At 42.3% G+C, this 20,897-nt stretch overlaps 1 protein-coding gene across 6 annotated transcripts in view; it reads left to right on the plus strand.

Annotated features, from left to right (window-relative positions):
* Positions 1-20,897, plus strand: part of SDK1 (sidekick cell adhesion molecule 1) — a 588,002-nt gene that overhangs the window by 325,604 nt on the left and 241,501 nt on the right. For all 6 annotated transcript variants that reach the window (XM_077918733.1, XM_028706986.2, XM_077918736.1 and 3 more), the window contains exons 7-9: positions 1,656-1,767; positions 2,864-3,057; positions 16,551-16,634. In XM_077918733.1, the coding sequence (XP_077774859.1) occupies positions 1,656-1,767; positions 2,864-3,057; positions 16,551-16,634 (390 nt within the window). The remainder of the gene's footprint in view (positions 1-1,655; positions 1,768-2,863; positions 3,058-16,550; positions 16,635-20,897) is intronic.

Consider the following 20,897-nt stretch of genomic DNA (forward strand, 5'->3'; position numbering starts at 1 on the left):
GATTGAAGTTGCTGTGATATGCTGCTTTGTTAATTTCGTATTTGCTCCCTAGTGTATAAAAGTCTTTTAAAAGAATTCACTCAAGTACTTGCAGGCTCTTTTGAAACTGCATGGAAGTAGTAAGATTAAACAAAACATGAAAAGATCTTAAAAATATAAGTCAGCAAATGTTTGATAAAAATAAAAGTGCTTGGTAGCAGGAAAAACCTCTTTGGAACTCTGTTTATTTCTTCTCCAGAAAAGGGACCTCCTCCATGTTGCTTGGGAGCAGCCTTGAGGCACTCTTGGCTTCCAGTGATATGAAGCTTCAAGTACTAAAATAAAAGGGGTTTGCAAAGTATAAGGAAAGCAGTTTGTTTGTTTTTTAATGACCAAAGTGGCGTTTGCTAATGAAAGGATGGAGATCTACTGCAGAGCAAAAGTGAAAATATTTCTATTTTTATTGCTGTTTATGAAGAATTTCATCAATGAAAGTAGACGTACTTATGTGTGCTTGTAATTGGTCTTTCTTTGTTGCGGAAACACAAAATGCCAACCACCCCCATAACCACTTTTTCCAGAGAGTAAACGTTGCTGAGGGTGTCCAAGTAGCAACTATTCTAGAATAAGTACCAAACGATCCATGGGAATGAGAAGCTCTTTTTCATTTATTTAAGCAGGCTTACATTTCGATCGGCCTAGGGCTTGCTGATCGAAAGGTCGGCGGTTCGAATCCCCGCGGCGGGGTGCGCTCCCGTTGCTCGGTCCCAGCGCCTGCCAACCTAGCAGTTCGAAAGCAGCTCCGAGTGCAAGTAGATAAATAGGGACCGCTTACTAGCGGGAAGGTAAACGGCGTTTCCGTGTGCGGCTCTGGCTCGCCAGAGCAGCGATGTCACGCTGGCCACGTGACCTGGAAGTGTCTCCGGACAGCGCTGGCCCCCCGGCCTCTTGAGTGAGATGGGCGCACAATCCTAGAGTCTGTCAAGACTGGCCCGTACGGACAGGGGTACCTTTACCTTTTTACATTGAAGTTTATTATCATGTGTCCAAATACAATGCAGGACAGGCTGTTGTGAACATTGTGTTGTTGTTGTTGTTGTTGAGTCGTTTAGTCGTGTCTGACTGTTCGTGACCCCATGGACCAGAGCACGCCAGGCACTCCTGTCTTCCACTGCCTCCCGCAGTTTGGTCAAACTCATAGGAATACAATATATAGTTGCAGCAAGTGGAGAAGAGCCATCTGTGAGACCAAAAGCATCTTGGGTTGGGATGCAGTGATCCCAAGTATGAGAACAGAGGGGTTGCCCATCACGCCCTGGTCCAGTCACATAATACAGTAAAAATGGCAAAATGGCTCTTCATTATTTTTATACACTAGGAAAATATGTGCTTGAGTCAAGATGAATCTATCTTTGCTTAGGGCATTAACTGTTAAGAGGCACAGAGGAGGCAATGAAACTGGATTATAATAACTCATACTGCATGTGTAATGTAATTAAAGTTACTGTACTAATAACATTTTTAAAAGGCTGTCCCCGTACATCTTCCAAAAACGGACAGATTTTTCAGGGGCAACAACTTGGCTGACCTGGGTAAATACTGACTCTAGTCATGTATGTTTCTCCTGAACCAGACATACCAAGTGTTTATGGCTTTTTTGGTTTCCTCCTTTGTAGGTCCCGACATCTTGTCCTCCACTGCAGCTCCTGTCATCGTAATTCCTCCACGCAATACAAGTGTGGTCGCTGGGAGTAATGAAGCCATCCTGGAATGTGTGGCCAATGGCAGGTAATGTAACAGCCAGGACAGAATGAGAACTCATTTTAAGGAACATGTCGACCCTGAAATAGGAGAGAGGACATCTGCTTAATTCAAAGTGGTAATACACAGAACTGGTCCCCCCCCCCCCCAGAAGTATGGAATCTAAACCTAGTGAGTTGAATTGTATTCCTAGTTGCCGCTTCCCTGTGAATGCAGAGGCATTCTTGATCATAATTAGTGCCATCTTCGAAACTGAGTTATAATGAAACTCCCTTCCATACAGCTGAGTCCCGAGAGTAGTGTTTATTTTCACAGCGATGTACATTATTCCCTGAACTGCAGAAAGGAATAGGCAAGTTAAAATAATAATAATTTTGTCAGTATTATTTATAGAGAAGATTAAAGTTGTGCAACTCATCTTGGTGGACAGGTGTCTACAATGTTAGACATCCTTGCAATTAATAACAGCACTGATAAATATGTTAATTTATATGCTATCCTTATTCATTAAAGATACTACTTATCCCCTTCATCCCAAGGAAGTCTTTGGATATGGAAAGGGAAGGCACAATAGCTGTTCTGCTCTTCAAGTATCTCAGTAATGTTAAATGAGTACTGGGGATTTGATGCTTTCTTACTAGTGAATTGAATTTTTTACAATGTGTACAAGGGTGGCAGAAGATCCCTCGTGAGAGATAAAGATCCGAAATGTCCCAAGAGCCAATTGATTGCTTCTTCCTGCAAAAGCAGAGGCATTCTTGATAATAGTTAGAGCCACCTCCAAAATTGAGCTATAATGAAAGTGCCTCCCATACAGCTGTGTCCCTTGAGTGGTGTTTATTTTTAGCATCCTTTGCTTAGGCAAAGCAAATCATTAGCACTTAAAAGTTCCATTGCTGTAACAATTAGCCATGCTTGTTTGATGGCACTCGAGCTGTTCTTCCCCTCCTCTGATGCATGCTTCTGCCTACGACCTCGGAGCGGCGTCTAGATTTATTTCTAAGTGTCCCTTGCTCAATGTGCCTGCAATCCTGGAAGAGTTAGGTGAGTCATATGTTCAGTGTGTTATTACTGCAGATAACATAATTCACAGTAATAATTGGTGTGACTTTTACCCTCACAGGCCTACTGAAAAATTAAGCGTAGCCTGGAAGAGGAACGGGATCAAAATAACCAGTGGAGTTAGCAGTTTTGGGAGACGTCTTGCTATTGCCAACCCAACCTCTGCTGACATTGGAATGTACGTCTGTGAGGCACACTTGAGAGGCAGCGCTGCCGCTGAGCCAGAGAGAGCAAAGGCTTTTCTGTCTATCCTAGGTAATGCTCCTTTTTCATAACACAAGCCTTGAACTGAAGTACAATAGGAAATAGAAATGGTTATTTTAATATTTCACCGACCTTACAGCTGAACTTCTCCTTGGCGAATGGAACAAAAGGGGTGAAGTAGGGTTATCTTCAAAATTAATTCTTCATTGTGAATACAAATTCATCAAGGATATTCTTTCCCTTAACAGCAATGTTATATGGAAAACATTGTGAATCTTAAACTGTGATCATGAAACTGGAAGAAACATAGTATATTAAATTGTTATCAGGCAGCTTACATGTCTTGGTTTCCAGCTGGATGAAGCCCTGTCTAATTGCCAGCTTATTCCTGGCAGAGCACTTAAGAAAGTTGCTCTGTATTACTTTCTACTTGTGAATGCCTATAGAGAAATTTGAGGTTCTGGAGAGGAAATGGTCATGGTCATAAAGTATCCCCAAGCTACCTTGTAGTCTAGCCTCTAGGCCCTCAACGTAACTGGCCATTTCTTAATCCTTCAGGCCTCTATGTGACTTCAACACTTAAACAGCACCTCCTTCTGAAACTCTTGCTTTTAACTGCATGCTGGGTGTTGAAAGAAGAAACTTCCTTGCCCTCCAGGCATTATTGCAAGGGAGAAACAAATTTCACGCACTTGCCTCTAAGTCCCCCACTACTTCCCCAGAATGCCCACTTTTAGGGACTTATATAAGATATGTGGGACCTGCATAAGATCCATTGGTCTCAGATCAGCTGGACGTGTGTGTGTGTGTATTCTCTGAGCATTCATCCATGTGATCTACCACCTGCACCCTAAAGAAGTTTGGTCCAAGATTTGCTGTTTGGCCATGATGTCTGCTGTATTGATCTACATATCTAGATAGTTGGCCGCTGAAACAGAATGTGTTAACAAACAGAGCAGACCTGCCACACATTTCTAATTTGTGCTTCCCAACCTGTAAGGCTGCTCTGTTGACAGCTCTTGTGGGTCAGCTGAGAAAGGAGGTGTTGCACAGTCTCTAATGGCAGAGTATTGCACTTTTTATACAACTGGGAATTTTAAACAACTTGTACGTTTGAACTCTGACAATAATTTGTGGTTTTATTGACCATGCTTTTTAAGGTTACCACAGACATTTTATTTTGTTATTTTAATATTTATAAATTGCTTTGAATGAATGAATGAATGAACAAAGTTAACAATCCTATAGCAAGATCCATGAGAATGAGCAGGGTTAGGATCCAGCAGAACTCCACTTAAACCAGGAAGTTTGCAGTGCAGCTGGACTATACCAGCATAAATCCCCATCCTTGACTCAGTTGGAGATATACCAGGGTATCAGCTGGGAGCCAGTGGCTCTTGGTAGGACCAGAGAGGATGAGACTTAGCCTGGATCCTAAGCCTGTTCAGCTCAGTCCTGTGACCTGGCAACCTGATATAAGTTAATCTGGCAAGAAAGGTGGTGTACTCACAGTGTTTTAAAGGCTTATTTTCCCTCTGTCAGGCTTAGGCCAGCTCAGCCAGCCGTGGTCCTGCTCCAGAATGCAGAATGGGTCTGGCATACTTTGCTCCATCTTAACTTGATTTAGCACCAGTATAGGATTGCGCCATTAGGATGGATGGGGGAGACATGGGAAGAGAAGGAATTGCTCTCAAAGTGTGCAAGCCACCTCTGCTGCCTCTGAGCAGCTCTGCTGTCAGTTACTGCCCTTCCCAGCTTCCTTCTTGACACATGATGTGCGCCCTCAATGTACATGTGGTGAATTCATACTTTGTTTTATGTATTTGTTCTAAATGTAGCAGATGGCTTTTATTAACTTCAGGCACTTTGGAGCATTTTATGCAAGTCAAGAAGTGCTTCTCATTTTCCCCCTTTGCAAAGTTGTGTCACACTTTTAGTCCTTGTCCTCTTTTTATTTTAGAATGCATTGTGTGAACTTTGATTCTAAGGTTCTTCTTTTGTTTTATTCCTGCAGATTATTATCTCCCAGCTTCTTTTCCCTTTTTAAAAGACCAAAAGCCCATTTCAATTATTTATGATTCTGATTTAAGCCCTTTTTTATCCCCACCATTTTATTGTGACTAATTTAATTTTGCTGCTGTCCTGTCAGATCCTGCTTCCTGCACTATTTCAACCCCTGATTCTCCAAGTGAAGATGGTGCTTAAGTAGCTAGAACAGAAAAACCAAACGCTAGGGGAAAGATTTTGAGTGTTGCAATGACAACTTTGATTAGAGTTGTCTGCATACTCTTATTTGGGATGTTTTATTTATTTCTCATATCAGTTTTTATAGGGGCACTGGTGAATGAAGTCATGAAAAGAGCTTGCAGTATGAAGAAGCAGATGAAAAGAAATCAGTAACAAATTGGTTATCAGTTAATTTTATTGCACTTTTCATGCGGCAAGCCACTCTCGTTTGGTTTGTTTACTCCCAGTGTCAGCTGCATTGGGGGATTTATGTATTTGTGGAACATTAGGAGGGGTGTCTAACAGGAAGCTAAAACAACCCAGTAGTGGAATAATTCATGAAAAAAGCTGGCGTTCCAAAATGGAAGAGTGCCATCTCTTAATTAGTCAGGGCACAGCACCAAGGGAAAGGTGCAGGCGAGAATCAAATATGATAAAGAGCTCCTATAAAAGGGATCATTCTCTCTGAGCTTTCTTGAAGGTGTTTCTTCTGAAGCCTACATTATTAAATTCTGTTTTAGCAGCACTTAAGGACCCTATTATGCTTGTCCATTTCTGCACATAAAATATTTGTAGGGTACACAAGTAGATAACACCATGCATGTCTTGGCATAAAGAAAACAAAAGGTTTCCTGAGCCTGCTTAGACGCTGTGCTAGACAAGCACTCCAGAATTGACCGGAAAGTTCATTCGGAGCAGAAATTCTGTCTACCAGGCTTCACAAAATGGGACCCTGGAGAGAGAGAATTGGCTTCTGGAGTGATAAAAATCTGAACAGGGATAAGAAATTGGAATGAAATGTAGTGTTTTCCAGAGGGGTACTTAATGAAGATATTTTTGTTTTGTGGCTTAAGTAGGTTAAACACAAATGGATCGTACACTAACAAGAGCAATGGGAATATGAAATAATTCATTCAGGAATCTGTAAAGCAGGCGTGGGGAACATTTCCCCCAACAGATTTTGCCGAACTATAATTCCCGCAGCTGTGGCAAGCTTAGCCAATGGCTAGCATCCCCCTGCCCCTTGCTATAGAGTGATCCTACAACTTGTTGAAGGCCAAGTGCTGGTAGCTTTTTGAATTGAAGTTTTAAAACAGACAAAGACAAAATACGGATGAATGTGATGTTACAGGGAAGGGGCAATGTGGAATTTGGGAAAAGGAAATAATAGTTCTGGAAATATAATGTAAAAGCTGAGTAGGCAATTTTTAGATCAACATGTTGATCAAACAGAACAGGTTGGATGTAAGTTTTAGATCAGACAGAACAGGTTGGATATAATTTTGTTTCTGATATATTATGAATAAACAGGACAGGTTGGGTATGATTCTGCTGGTTATGTGTTACCAAGAAAAGTTGTGATATCCTCATTCCTGGGCTTTTCATAAGCAAGCGAAAGGGCAAAACATAAAGTGGGATGATTCAGCCATACTGTAATTACAAAATTGTGGGCAGCAAAAAGAGGCGGACAGTGTATTGGGATTAAATAAGCCACAGCTTTTTTTATTTATTAAGCTTTTAAAACTTTCGGCAATATAAAAACTTAGCACCAGTGAATGTGGAGAACTGATGGACACCTGTTTCCATGCCCTGGGGAACAGACTTGGCTTTCTGGCCACAACTGCCTCAGGTGCTCATAGGTCAATCCTGTGCCAGACCCTCTCGGCAAGCCTGCCCTGCCCTCTGTAGGAATCTACTCCAGCTGCCCAGGCGCTGCTAGTGGATGCCACCATTGCCCTTCCTGTAGGAGTTCTGCAACCGTCTCTTTGTACCCTATATTCACATTTTAGGGTCTCTGCCCACTGCCCCCCTCTCTCTAAAGAACTTGTCCTCTGGCATAGGTCAATCTGCAAAGCTGAGACAATTAGAAATGATTAAATCAATCAGTCAAATCATTCTACCCAGGTGACCCAGAATGCAGCATCCTAGGGAAAGTGGGAAATGTGCCAATCCAATGCTAATCAGGTTAGATGTGTGTGTGGTGTGTGTGGTGTGTGTGTGTGTGTGTGTGTGTGTGTGTGTGTGTGTGTGAATCATTGCTCTTCCTCAAAGGGGAGGAGGGTGGGTGGGTTGTGCTGCTTGGACAAGTGACGGTGAGAAAGAGGCACATATAGTGTATCTCCTGCTCTCATTGCTCAGTCTTGTGGTGGCTGGTCATGCTGAACTGTTGCAAGACATCATCTGAGCTCTCACACATGTTTCTTAGTAGCCCAGAAGGTTGTCACACAGCACCACAAACTGCCACTGGAAGCAAAAAAGCCTCATTCTGATGTAAAGAACAGACGTTATGCCCTTCAGCCCAGTATACCTAAAGGAGTGTCTCCACCCCCATCGTTCTGCCCAGACGCTGAGGTCCAGCGCTGAGGGCCTTCTGACGGTTCCCTTACTGCGAGAAGCAAAGCTACAGGGAACCAGACAGAGGGCCTTCTTGGTGGTGGCGCCCGCCCTGTGGAACGCCCTCCCATCAGATGTCAAGGAGATAAAACAACTACGTGACATTTAGAAGACATCTGAAGGCAGCCCTGTTCAGGGAAGTTTTTAATGTGTGACATTTTAATGTATTTTTAATCTTTGTTGGAAGCCTTCCAGAGTGGCTGGGGAAACCCAGCCAGATGGGCGGGGTACAAACGATAAATTATTATTATTATTATTATTATTATTATTATTATTATTATTATTATTATTATTATTTAGTATATTATAATGAGCAGGTCCTGTGTACCTCAGAGCAGTGCAAAATAGAAACATGATGCTGTTAAACCCATAACAAACTAAAAATTGCTCCAGTTTAAAATTTGCTGGACTAGATTTCAGATGGAGAATACTTGCTGTTCCTGTTCAATCATATAAACCAGCATGACTGGAGAAGGCACTGATGCCATTGTTTGCCACCATTGTGGTCGATCAAGATCCACTTCTGTCATGTAAACGCCTAACTTGAATTTTGCAATGCAGACAGTGCTCATATGCTAAATGCCCTTGACTTGAGGGGCCTTAAATTGCACCCCTTTCATTTCAATAGAAAACTAAGGCCCCACTCCCTCACATGAATGCATTTCAGTGCCCTGGTATTCTATCAGTTAGAAATTCCTGCAAAATGCTTCCAATCTGAATATTTAGTGAGTTGTATCCATGATGCATCAAGAAATAAAATGATCCCCATCATGCTGCTAACACATAGCACAATTTCCCAACTAGTGTGGCAAAGCTTTCTTTGATTTCTTCATACAGTTCTAGCAAAGATAAACTAAGGTGGTTCCAAACTCTGGTTTTATTAGCTGCAGTTGTTATAAATTTTTTAAAGGGTAGTGTGTTCCTGAGCTGGCACAGCAGCAGTTTGGGGGAAGATTTGCAGGAGATTAGATAAGAACATATTTGTTCTGCTACTAGTCACCCTAAGATTAAGTATTGCCATTGCACTCATTTGGAAATGGGACTAATTCTTTAAAAAACAAACAAAAAAAACCACCGATTTTTTCTCATGTTCTTGGAGGTCCTTTAATATAACAGCTCCAAATAGTTATTTTTATACTGCCGTTTCGGTAAGAGTTTATGAAATCTTGCCACTACATAAAATGAACAATTGTGCTTTAAAGCAGAAGCTGTGGCTGAAAATAAAACTGGACAAAGGGGAAAAGAAAAAAAGCAACGATACAAAGATGTCAGGATAGTCAGGTGGGACAAAGCAGTGTGAGGCCACAATGCCTCGTTGCCGTTGACCCCTTGGACGTTGACAAGGTGGAGCAGAGGCAAAAGGCACAGTGAGAAGACTCCAATCCTCTCTTTACAAAGCCCTCAAACATTCCATTCTTATTAAAGGATGCCTGACCTCTCTTCATACTTAATAACATTTTATCAATGTACTCCTTTAACCTAGCAAGGCAGGCTGCAATCCTAGCCCCGGTAAACATATGTTCCATAGGACTTACTTCTGTGCCGTTGGTTGGAATTTGTATCCAGAACAAAAGGCTAGAGGGCAGAAACAAGAAAGCAAGACAGGAAGGGCAGAAGCGAGGAAGCAAGACAAGGAGAGAGAGAATAGGCAATGCAAGGAATGCAGTCCAATCAAAGATTTGACCCACAATAGGCCATTTCTGCCTTCGGACCTTGGTTTCAAGTTTGTTTTCTCCAGCAGGTCTGATGAAGCAGTTGAGTTGTGGGCTGTCTTTAAATTTGGAGTTGATGACACCAGGCTTCTGAGATCTGAGAGAGGTCTTTGGCATTTTCTCTGCAGCAGAAAGATGCTGTCCTGTGACAGTTGCCAATTCACAGTGAGGAATGAATCAACCCTCCTCCCCAGGATTCATTGTGGGCTGCTGCTGCTGCTGGTAAAGTGTCTTAGCTCCAGGTGCTTCCTCTGTGGTGACTAGGATTCATGTTTCGTAGCTGGGGGAAAATGTGTGTTTGTGTGTGTATAATATCTCCCTTTGGGAACAAATTGTGTCATAAGGTGGAAGCAAAGGAGCAGCCGTACGCATGCTTTGATGGAGTCTGTGTTAGATCTAAGCAAGATCTAACACAGGCAGCATTTACATTAAGGCAAACAGGATAATGTGTGTGCGTGCGCAAATATAAAGGATCATAGATCAACACATTTGCTGGATGCAGGTATTGGCTGCAGTTTTGGAGTGAGCAAATCTGGTTTATATATAGAAAGGTGCATTTTGAGGGACAGAGAAATGTAATGAATGGCAGCTGTTCCCTTTTACAAATTGTTCACCAGTAAATGAACTTGCAGAAGATGAGTCTGAGTGCAGGTTTCCTCATTTACTGTGCAGGATCACCATTTTGTCACAGAATCTGTACAATGGTTTCCTGTCTCTGTGCACATTGCTTGATTGTGAAATGTGTTTGGGATGTTTTCTGGAAGCTGAGTGAAAATGGATACCAATCAAATTATTCAGAAAATTCAAAATTATTTGCATACTATGTATGGGGTATTAAAGAAAATCTTTGGCAGCTCCCCGTAAGTTTCAAAGGATGCTCTTTCCTATGCATATTAAGCTTCTGCAAATATTAGAGCTATTTATTTGGCACAATTGTTTCTTTTCCCTTGGATCTTCCTTCTTGACCCCTTAATTCACAGTCCTAAGCACCACTGAATCTGATGGAACATTCTTCTGAGCAAACATGCTTAAGAAAAACTGATCTGCTTTCCCACGTTAGATGATTTTAGGATTGTGTTCCAAAGTAGATCACAAGTATAGCAGGAACCCATCAATACACAATCCCATTCTATAAGCCTAGCTATATAGCAAACACAACTCTATAACAATAGATTCAGTAGGATTCTGCTCCCCCCCCAGTTATTAATATAAATAAGCCTAATGTCAAAAATTCAACAATGCAACATCAACTGTACTAATAATAAATTAAAACGATTTCCAGAGAGCAGCTTAAAACCAATTGAATGTGAATAAAGGCAAACTCTAGGAAAATAATAAAATTGCCATTCACAAAAAGCCATTATCAATCTCAGCTTTCCACTTAATAAGAAATGTGGAAAAGTTTCAAAAATTACCCACCCATATTGGCACACAGGCAGTCTTCACTCCTGGCTCTCACCTGAACTTTCTCCACCTTTCACCTGGGGAAGAACAATATTTAGTGCCCTCTCACCCACCCTCAAGCCATAAAGGGAGAGGCACAAATGGCTTTATGTCCAACCCATTTTATTTTCACCTGCCTCAACCCTATCAAAAGTCTGTTCCATGACGTTTCCACATTAATCTGAGGATTTTAATTTTTTATGAAAACCTGCATTATATACATATGTATGAATGTGAATGTCCCTTTCCCCTCAAATTATAATTTTAAAGTGCATTTCGATACATTTTCTGAGGTAATGACTGTGTCGCAACATTTGGAGATGTGTGAAATCTGACCGAGAGTGACTTCTAAGCCACACACTAGCGTGGGAAGTTTGGATCAGGTCAGTGGAAGTCAAAATTTGCAAAAAAAAACAGCATTCCTCAGGCACCCCTAGGGGATCTTCACATGGCATCCACTTTGCATACTGAGAAACAGCAACAGCTTTTTTTAGCGGGAGCCAGACGTACACTTTGCGCTGCCAATGACCTCATGCTCAGGGATGGCCAACTGGAGTCCTTCAGGTTGACTCCGGCTCCCAAAGCAAGATTATTTGGCCCCTCATGGCCCTAGCAAATTTTAATCTAATAAACCTTTTCTGCTCCTAACCTTCCAGTAATTAAATGTAAATTGTTTGGCCTGATCCCATAAAATGGCTACTATCATCCTGATAGTTTCTGGACCATTTCACCGTCAACATTGCAGGGCACTGCAATTTCACAACACGGCTGATGTGCCGACGCTACACCCTCCTCCTTTGATCTGGATGCTCTAATTCGCCTATTGTGTAATTTCAACGTCATTATTTCATGCCCTTCAAATATGCAGTATGTTCAGATAGGATTGGAATGGCCTTTTGGAACAGTGAATGGCCTAGTTAAAACATCATCGGGGATCATTTCAGTGTGAAATAGATGCCTCCGGGGGGAGGTAATGGGTTATGGTGGCACCTTACTCCATCTTAGGTCACCCATTTGGACTTAGGCTTCGGTGATTAATAACAGACAATCACCACCAACTAACAGCTGTTCCTCTGTTAGTTATGGCAAACGACACAATGATCCCAGTCCCTGTAGATATGCAAACATATTTGGAAAAACTCTGATCACTCCATCTGGCACTCCAGCCGGAAAAGGCTAGTTAGAAAAACACTGTTTTGCTTCAGAAGGGAGGCTGAAGCTGCTCTATTGCACTTTTGTTTCTTTCTTACCTCTCACTCTGACACACTTTATGCTGGGAAGCTGCAATGCCCTTTGTGGATTACCCCATAGATTCCCGAAGTAATTGTTTTAAGTCTACTGGGGTGGGGACAAGGATCCCAATATGGGCTGCAAGGCAATTTCTCCCAAACTGCCCCACGTGGGGCAGGAGGGATGCGACTCCACAGGAACAATCAGGAGCATCAAGTGAGCTCCCCATTGTTTCTTTGCAGGGGAGCGATGGTGGGTGGGCTGCACTAGGATGTTTCCCATTAGGGAACTGAGGGAGCTCACAGTCAGTGTCAAGCAGCTGATTGATGCCAAAGCAAGCCATTTTGGAAGAACACTTTTGCACCAATAAGCTGATTGATAGTGGTTTGCTGAGGGCCCCAGTTTGTGTTTGCAGGTGCAGTTCCAATCCAAACTGCACCTGCAAATGGAATTTGAAGGGGCTCACTATGACCACCACTCAGGTCATTGGTGGTCGCAGTAAGCCTATTTGAACTTGACACCAGATGTTCTAATCATGTGATTGGCATGTGAATAGTCACGCCCAACTGTCAAAGTTGGTCTGCTGGCCAACTCTAGCTCTCTTCTGGAATTCCTGGAAGTCCTGGGCACCAATTCTTCTGAATACCAGTTACTGGGCAACAAGAGCAGCAGTGGGCTATTATGCTCACGCCCTCCCTGTAGGCTTCCCAAAAGAATTTGCTTGGCCATTGTGGGTAAGGAGATGTGGGACTAATAGAGAGGACTTTTTTAATCTGACCCAGCAGGGCTCTTCTGACTTCACATCAAAAGCATGTGCTTTGGCAGAAATTGAAGGATATTGCAGAGTGATTCAATGCTCAAGGGAGCAGGTTTAGCCAATAGACATCTGATGACAGCTGCCACTTCAGCTGCATGGATTGATTCTGGCTGGTTTGTTATCCTAGTACCAGTCCTGTTGAACATCAGTATGCTGTTGTAAATAGACCTGTTTTTCCTGTGCAGATTCTGTAAATGGATCCTGGATATTTTTGAAGTTAGGTGCCATAAATCCCTTAATGTTTCTCACTTGGTAGCTTGTCACACGTGCAGCAGTGGATTATTCCTTTCTGTGATTTCATCCTTGTTTCTGAAGGAGAACCAGTGCAGCTGCAGCAGCTGCTTCTGCACGTAGTCCATTCACCTGCCACCTTGAGTGCAAGAGAAATCAAACACCCAGGAATATACTTCTTTCTATGTTATTAATTAGTGTTTCTTTTCAAATATTATTTGGGTTTCCAGCAGCTCAGGACCTACAGTACTGTGAAACAGAGTTTGAACAACGATTTTTCACAGAAAAACATCACCCTCAACCTCAGTGTTGGGGACCCCAAAGTGATGCTCGCATTTGCCTTACAGTAGTAGCACATTGCTTTATGACAGGGGAGAAACAACAAAATACTGATGATTGCACTATCCACAAGTTGGCTTTGGGACTTTCATTTTCTGGAATGCTATGAGTACATAATAATGTTCCAGCACTTTACAGAGAACGTGTCCTTGTGTTTTATTCCTTTTGCTAATTTCGGGTTTTCTGTCAATTTTTCTCCATGAGAGCTATTTGCCACACTCTCTTGTACCAAGTTGTTACGGCTGTTCCCTTAAGGTCCTTCCAAAACTTGGTGATGACCATACATGCTGCTGCTATGAGCATTCAATTGGATTAATTAGTGCTTTGTGATTTTAATGTGATTGCATTTTTTGATATCTTTGTTGGCCACCCAAAGTTCCAGCAGGAAGAAGGGTAGGATAAAAAATCAGTAACAAATATAAATGAAGAGCAGTTTGATCCACCAGGACCATACCTCAGTGACAGGGTGGGCTGCAGTCCTGTTGCTGTCCTGGTGTCAGTGATGCAAGGAGTGGAGCAAATCTCACAGTAGCCCAGGACCTCTCAAGAAGATGGTGCTGTTTGCAGACCTATATATGGCAGATATGGGTGGAAGGCTCAGACGGAGGTAGCTCAGGCCTTCATGCCTTTGCTGGAGCCAAGGCTGAACAGAAAAAGGAACTGGGTGCTTGTTAAGACAAAGGGAAACAGAATATGTGGGTTGATGGGGAGAAGACAGAAGCCATGTTTACGCTTCCCTGGTGTGACAGGAGTAATCTTGGGTTGCTGCAATGCCCTTCTCACATTCCTCTTGCCATTCCATCTGTAATTTAGTGTACTAAGTGTTTCACAACCCAGCCAAAACCTACAGGTTACTTCCAGCTTTTGGTGTGCTGACATTTCTCTTATCCACCTTATATTGGAACTTGCTAGCTGTGTATCCATTTAGCCCCCATGTGTCCCTTGCGCTTTTCAAATATGTGAACAGTCAACTCAGCTGCTTACAGCTCTGTGCTCCTTGTGCCTTGGTACTTTTCTAGATAAGGCATAAAACCTCAGCATTAAGGATCACGCACGCTCTGTCCACCACAATTTCCCAATAATGTATAGCTTTAAAGTTTGTTTTTTTTAAATAAATATGTCACTTCATGCACTTATATATTGTTTGTGTTAATAACCGTCACTTAGCTGCAAAGGATCAATAATGTCCTTACATTGATATTATTAAAAAACAATAAATCATGCAAACAGCTCTGCTTATTGCTTTCACTCTGAAGGCTTAATTTTTCTAGGAAATTCTGCCTCCTGATGTCTCTGCCGAGAAGAAAATGGAAACCCATACTGAGATATATTTTTAATAAAAAAATATTAGCAAGTTGCATGTAAAAGTCCACAGGCAGCAGGATCACAAGAGGACAGAAAGTGTTGGGGTTGTTGAGTGTATACCCTATGGAAGCTCAGTCACACGGTTAGTCTGAGCACAGAAAACAGCCATTTAACAGAGTTGTCTTTACAAGCCCAGCACAAACACACAGCGCTATACATCACATACTATTTAGCGGTACAGTGGTACCTCGGTCTACGAACGGAAGCTGAATGGTGGAAGGGCACTGGCGGCGGGAGGCCTCATTAGGGAAAGCACGTCTCGGTTTAAGAACAGCTTTGGTTTAAGAACAGACTTCCAGAATGGATTAAGTTCATAAACCGAGATAACACTATATTACAAGTAGTTTTCTCTCTCTGAGCCCAGATAAGGTTTTTTGCTTCAAAGTCCTTGCTGTTAAACACCACAGCCGAGTCCTAAGTTGAGTTGCTTGCAAAGGGTTCTCTGAGTTCTGAAGTCTGGCAATTTTCCAATTTCTTCCTCAGATGATCTCTTCAAAAAGTCTTCACTCAGTTCCACAGTTCCGACAGCTAGCCTTCAACAGTTCCTGCAATCTCTTACCACAACCCACAAAGTATGCTGTAACCTGAGCCCTTTGATACACTGAGTTACTTGCTAAATATGCCCATTGACACAGATAAGAGAGTCACAAGATGCTTGCAGGTGCATTGTGGCAGGTGAAGTCTGGTTTTGCTGCTACAGGTGCACCATGGCATTTCTTCTCTCTCCAATCCCCCCAATGGTCATTCTTCCTCCAGTCACTGGTGTGGATACATGACCTGTCTGTCTCTCTCCAGGCTCTGTGATCATTTGCAAGGGATTCACATATGGCAGGGTTAATGACACCAGCCTTCATATCATGTCTGCAAACATCTTTATAACACAGAGTTGGTCTGCCAACTGGCCTGGTGCTGGAAGCCATGTCCTTGGGGATCCTGCCATTTTCCATTCTGTGGACATGACCAAACCAGCATAGACGTCACTGAGACAGGAGTGTGAACATGCTGGGAGAGTGTGGGCTTGGGAGAGTACATCTTTGTTTGAGGATCTGACCTGGCATGTGATGCCCAAAATCTTCCTGACCCAGCACATATTGAGGCATTGCTTATTGAGCTACCTTATTACAATTCTTATTGAACCTGCTGATATGGATTTATCCTCATGTTGTGGTTCTTTATGTCTCAAGCTACATGGCATGGTGTATTAGATATTGAAGCAAGTCCTTGTGTAAAATGTGTTGCTGTAAATAAAACCCTTTATGGACCTCCCGGGATGGCTTGTCTAAGCTGAGAATTAAAATATTCTCTGATTCACGCCTGTAAAATGAAAAGCAGCCCCTGCTCTGATGTTAATTTGCGGTGTAAAACCCTAAATATAAATTGGCAGTTTCTCAGTGCTCTTTGAAATTCATATTCATCATCACATATAATTGTTGAGGTTGTTTTATGAGGCTATCACTTAAAAGAAACCATAAACCCAAAATAGAAGTCAAACTAGGCCATTTGTAACACTGTATTAAATACATTCCTCTTAACCCAGAGGAAGCTTGGGTTTAGGAGCACGTCAGTTTCTGCCCTGTAAGAGTTTTTCCATTCATTCGAGTGAAAGGTCTTGAGTGCACATGTGACAAATCATGGCGTTTGAGTCCCTCCATTGAAATTAATGGAATCCCTGTGCACTCTTGAGCTTTTGGGTTTGAACCTGAGCACATGATGAATTCTGGGTTAGGTCAAGTGTTCAAGCTAAATGAATATATTTCCTTACACTGTTCTGGTTTATCTTTCATTAGAGTCACCTTATTTTACTACTGAGCCGGAAAGCCGAATTTTGGCCGAAGTGGAGAAGACTGTGCATATCCGGTGCCAGGCAATGGGTAAGTGGGGAGGGAACAAGCGGTCATGGTTTTTTCCTTGTTTACCTTTGAGCCTCTTTAGTAAACTTTCAATTTTCCATGATAAGAAGCAGGCTGCATCTGAGGAACATGATCTGAAAAGATGAATCATGCTTGTCTGCTGGGCAAATTGCCCCGTCTGCTTTTTGTTTGGGCTTCAGTGCCTGACAGGATGCATTCAACAAATGTGGGCAGGTAAAAAGAATTAGCGTCCTGAGCTGAGTGAATTAATGTAAGTGAAACAGTGGCTTAGGGACCCATAAGCTGAGTTGCCGAGAAACAATCAATAATTGCAATAGTTAAAGCTCCTTGTTTCTTAAAATGATGGAGCTTTTACAATGGGAGGAAAATGTCAGCTGCAAAGTCTATTTCTGCAAGCAGTAGAGCAGGCTTCCTGAAACTCGGCCCTCCAGATGTTTTTGGCCTACAACTCCCATGTGGTCAGGGATGATGGGAATTGTAGTCTCAAAAACATCTGGAGGGCCGAGTTTGAGGAAGCCTGCAGTAGAGAATTAACCCATATATACATGATATCAGGGACGCGGGTGGCGCTGTGGGTAAAACCTCAGTGCCTAGGACTTGCTTATCGTAAGGTCGGCGGTTCGAATCCCTGCGGCGGGGTGAGCTCCCATCGTTTGGTCCCAGCTCCTGCCCACCTAGCAGTTCGAAAGCACCCCTAAGTGCAAGTAGATAAATAGGTACCGCTTTATAGCGGGAAGGTAAACGGCGTTTCCGTGTGCGGCACGGGTGCTGGCTCACCAGTGCAGCTTCGTCACGCTGGCCACGTGACCCGGAAGTGTCCTCGGACGGCGCCAGCTCCCGGCCTCTTGAGTGAGATGAGCACACAACCCTAGAGTCGGTCACGACTGGCCCGTATGGGCAGGGGTCCCTTTACCTTTTATACATGATACCTAACCCCCAGGAAGCTGGCAATGATCCATCTTCATGCCTTGCTGCCCCATACCCTGTACATATCTCCATGTGTGGTGGGAATGTAAAAAAATCCAACCTTTCAGGAATTCAGTATTCCAAGAAATTAATAAAATAACCGAATAACGATTGGAATTCAAGACAACAATCTGGGCTTACATAATAAAGAATTAAAAACCAATTAATTACAAGTGACGGGCCTCAACATAACCAGACACTGGAAAGGCCTTTTTGGCATCATGATAGGCAATTGGTACAAAATAGTTTGAGAAACATCCTTCCTTGACAAATAAATAAACTATGGTTGACACACGGGCAGATCAAGAAGATGGCATTACACCAGTGTGGTTGAATTTCATAACGTATGTCATTATTCCAGAAAATGAGCAATCCCCCCATCAATATTTTGCTCAATCTATTTGATCTAAATTAAAATTCAAACCTAAATTACTGTTTTCTCTTTGAACCCCTCCTGCTTTCATCAGTATATCAACACTTTATATTGTTTCATTGTTAACATAAGAGGGGAAATACTTAATCTAAGCACAAGCACAAGGGCTCCTGATTAGACATTTCACTATGTGATCTTGAATGCTATCTTTTAACTGTTCTATCCTGTTTCCCCCATTGTTTTTGTTTAAACCAATTCACGAACCAAGAACTAATAATGAACCATATGTTGTTGATATTACTGCAAATTTATCATGCTATGACATGAGAAGACTTGGACTATTTATTTGTATCATTTATTATTCCTTGCTTATAAAACCCAATAAAAAGTTATCCCAATAAAGAGAGAGAAAACGTCGGCTGCAGAAACATTCAAGCGAAATTACACTTCTGTGGCAGCCGTCTTTCATTCAAATTTTAATTAGAAGGTGTGCAAACGCCACTAAAAACTTCAAAATATTTATCATTCCACCTAAAGAGATCAACAGTAGTTCCATAAAGGCAGGTTCATAGGATGCTTTTAAAAAAAATGTTAGTTGTTGGCATCCGTCTGGGGCACTGTCGTCTAAACCACTGAGCCTCTTGGGCTTGCCGATCAGGAGGTTGGCGGTTCGAATCCCCATGACGGTGTTAGCTCCCGTTGCTCTGTCCCAACTCCTGCCAACCTAGCAGTTCGAAAGCACACCAGTGCCAGTAGATAAATAGGTACCACTGCGGCGGGAAGGTAAATGGCGTTTCCGTGCACTTTGGTTTCCGTCACGGTGTCCCGTTGTGCCAGAAGCGGTTTAGTCCTGCTGGCGCTGCAACCCCATAGTCTCCTGTGACTGGACTTAACAGTCTAGGGGTCCTTTATCTTTTTCTTTACCTTGAGATACAATGGAGTTTGCCTCTGGGAGTGAAGTCAAACTGCCTGGGGGCACAAGCCTGGGCAGTGTGTATGAAGGTCCTGAGCTGCCCAGACGACAAGACTCCCCTCTTGACCTCACTGTTGTGGTCCAAAAGAAAGCAGAGCAATATATTTAGCACCAGCTTGGCTGCAGGAGTTGCTGGAAGGTGCCATCCAATCCTCTTAGGGACTCCAGATTTGTGTAGGGTTACTCCTTAACCTTTTCTTCCCCCAAAAATATTCTGCAAAGCAGCAGAGGTTTAGGATCTTAGTTGTCCTTCTCCTAGATGGGTTATCTTCTCAGTTTGACAATTCCCATCTGCCCCTCACTTCCCTCTTCAGCACATGCAGAAACCTTGAATTTTTTTAATACATAAGTGTAATCTACTGATTAGACCAGGAGTCAAATCCAGAGAGAATTGACTCTGCCACTGAGAACCCATCTGTCCTTGGAAGCATTACACATTACATTTCATTTTATTCACTTATTTGGTTATAACATTTGTATAGCAGGTTAAGGCAGTTTGCAGTTGGGTGTATAGCTAAGATATTCCACACACACACACATGCCAAACAAACAAACAAACAAACAAACAAACAATAGTCCATTTCCTTTCCTGGGTTATTAATTAGTCTGTAGCTCAGCTATTGCCTCCCTCTTCACCCGCCTCATCTGTATTGGCCCCATAGATAGGGAAACCAAGTTGTAAATGTATGAGAAGTTTCCTAGTTCTGATTCCTTATGTACATCTGACCTAGAGTGTCAACCTTGATTGACAGCAGCTCTCAAAAGTTTCATGTGAGGTATTAGCAGCCCTACTTCCTAAGCTATTTTGATCTAGATCCTGATGTGCATCCTGCTGGGAGAACTTTAAAGAACTCTCATTAGATTCATCCTGAAAGAGCACACAAATGGTCAGACTCAAAGAAAGTTAAAGGCAGAGAGAATTTTCTATTCTCCTCACTCAAGGCAACATTTATTGACCAATAATGTGCTGGTTGGCTTCATACTTTAGCAAAATATAGCACCTAATTCTTTCTGTCTTATTGATGATGTTCATTTCATATTTGCTACTGATACTTTATTTTATGGTCTTTGCTGTTTATGATCTTTTTAAACATCAATGTTTTATTCATATGCTGCTTTCCTACATGATTGTACCCAAAGCAGTTTACAACAAATCAAATTAACAGCAGCAATGGAAAAAAAACAGAAGAACAATTACCAATATTCATATTGTCAGTACATAAATTAACAAAAAATCAACATATACAACTTTGTGTAAAAATATAAGCAAACTAACTTAATTTAACAACTTAAAACTAAATGGGAGAGAGAATAAAGTCTAACACAGATATAAAAATAGTAGAAAGATGTGGCCCTTAAAAGGCAGGGGTTGTGTTGGTGGTGTTTTCAACTGGACAGTCATTAGTCCAAACCCATAAGTTGGGGTCCATTTGAAGAATGTCTTGTGAAATGGAGAAATTTTTGGCCCTGCAAAAGCAGGAGGAGTGCGTATGGGCAGGGTGCATTGCTGAGACATACCAGCAGTGCTGGATTTAAAAGGTAAAGGTAAAGGGACCCCTGACCATTAGGTCCAGTCGTGGCTGACTCTGGGGTTGCAGCAGTCATCTCTCCTTATTGGCCGAGGGAGCTGGCGTACAGCTTCTGGGTCATGTGGCCAGCATGACTAAGCCGCTTCTGGCAAACCAGAGCAGCACAAGGAAACGCCGTTTACCTTCCCACCGGAGTGGTACCTATTTATCTACTTGCATTTTGACGTGATTTCGAACTCCTAGGTTGGCAGGAATGCTGGATTTACATATAAGCTAAACAAGTTATAGCTTAGGGCCCCACTCTCTTGGGGGCCCCCAGAAAATTTAAAGGGAAAGAAACCAGGGTGCACATTTCCAAAATATAAGATAAAAAACAAATAAAATAAAACCTACATACAGCAACAGTGTTTTGTGTTGTGTAG

Source organism: Podarcis muralis, chromosome 14 (genome assembly GCF_964188315.1).
Source record: "Podarcis muralis chromosome 14, rPodMur119.hap1.1, whole genome shotgun sequence".
Lineage (NCBI taxonomy): Eukaryota > Metazoa > Chordata > Lepidosauria > Squamata > Lacertidae > Podarcis > Podarcis muralis.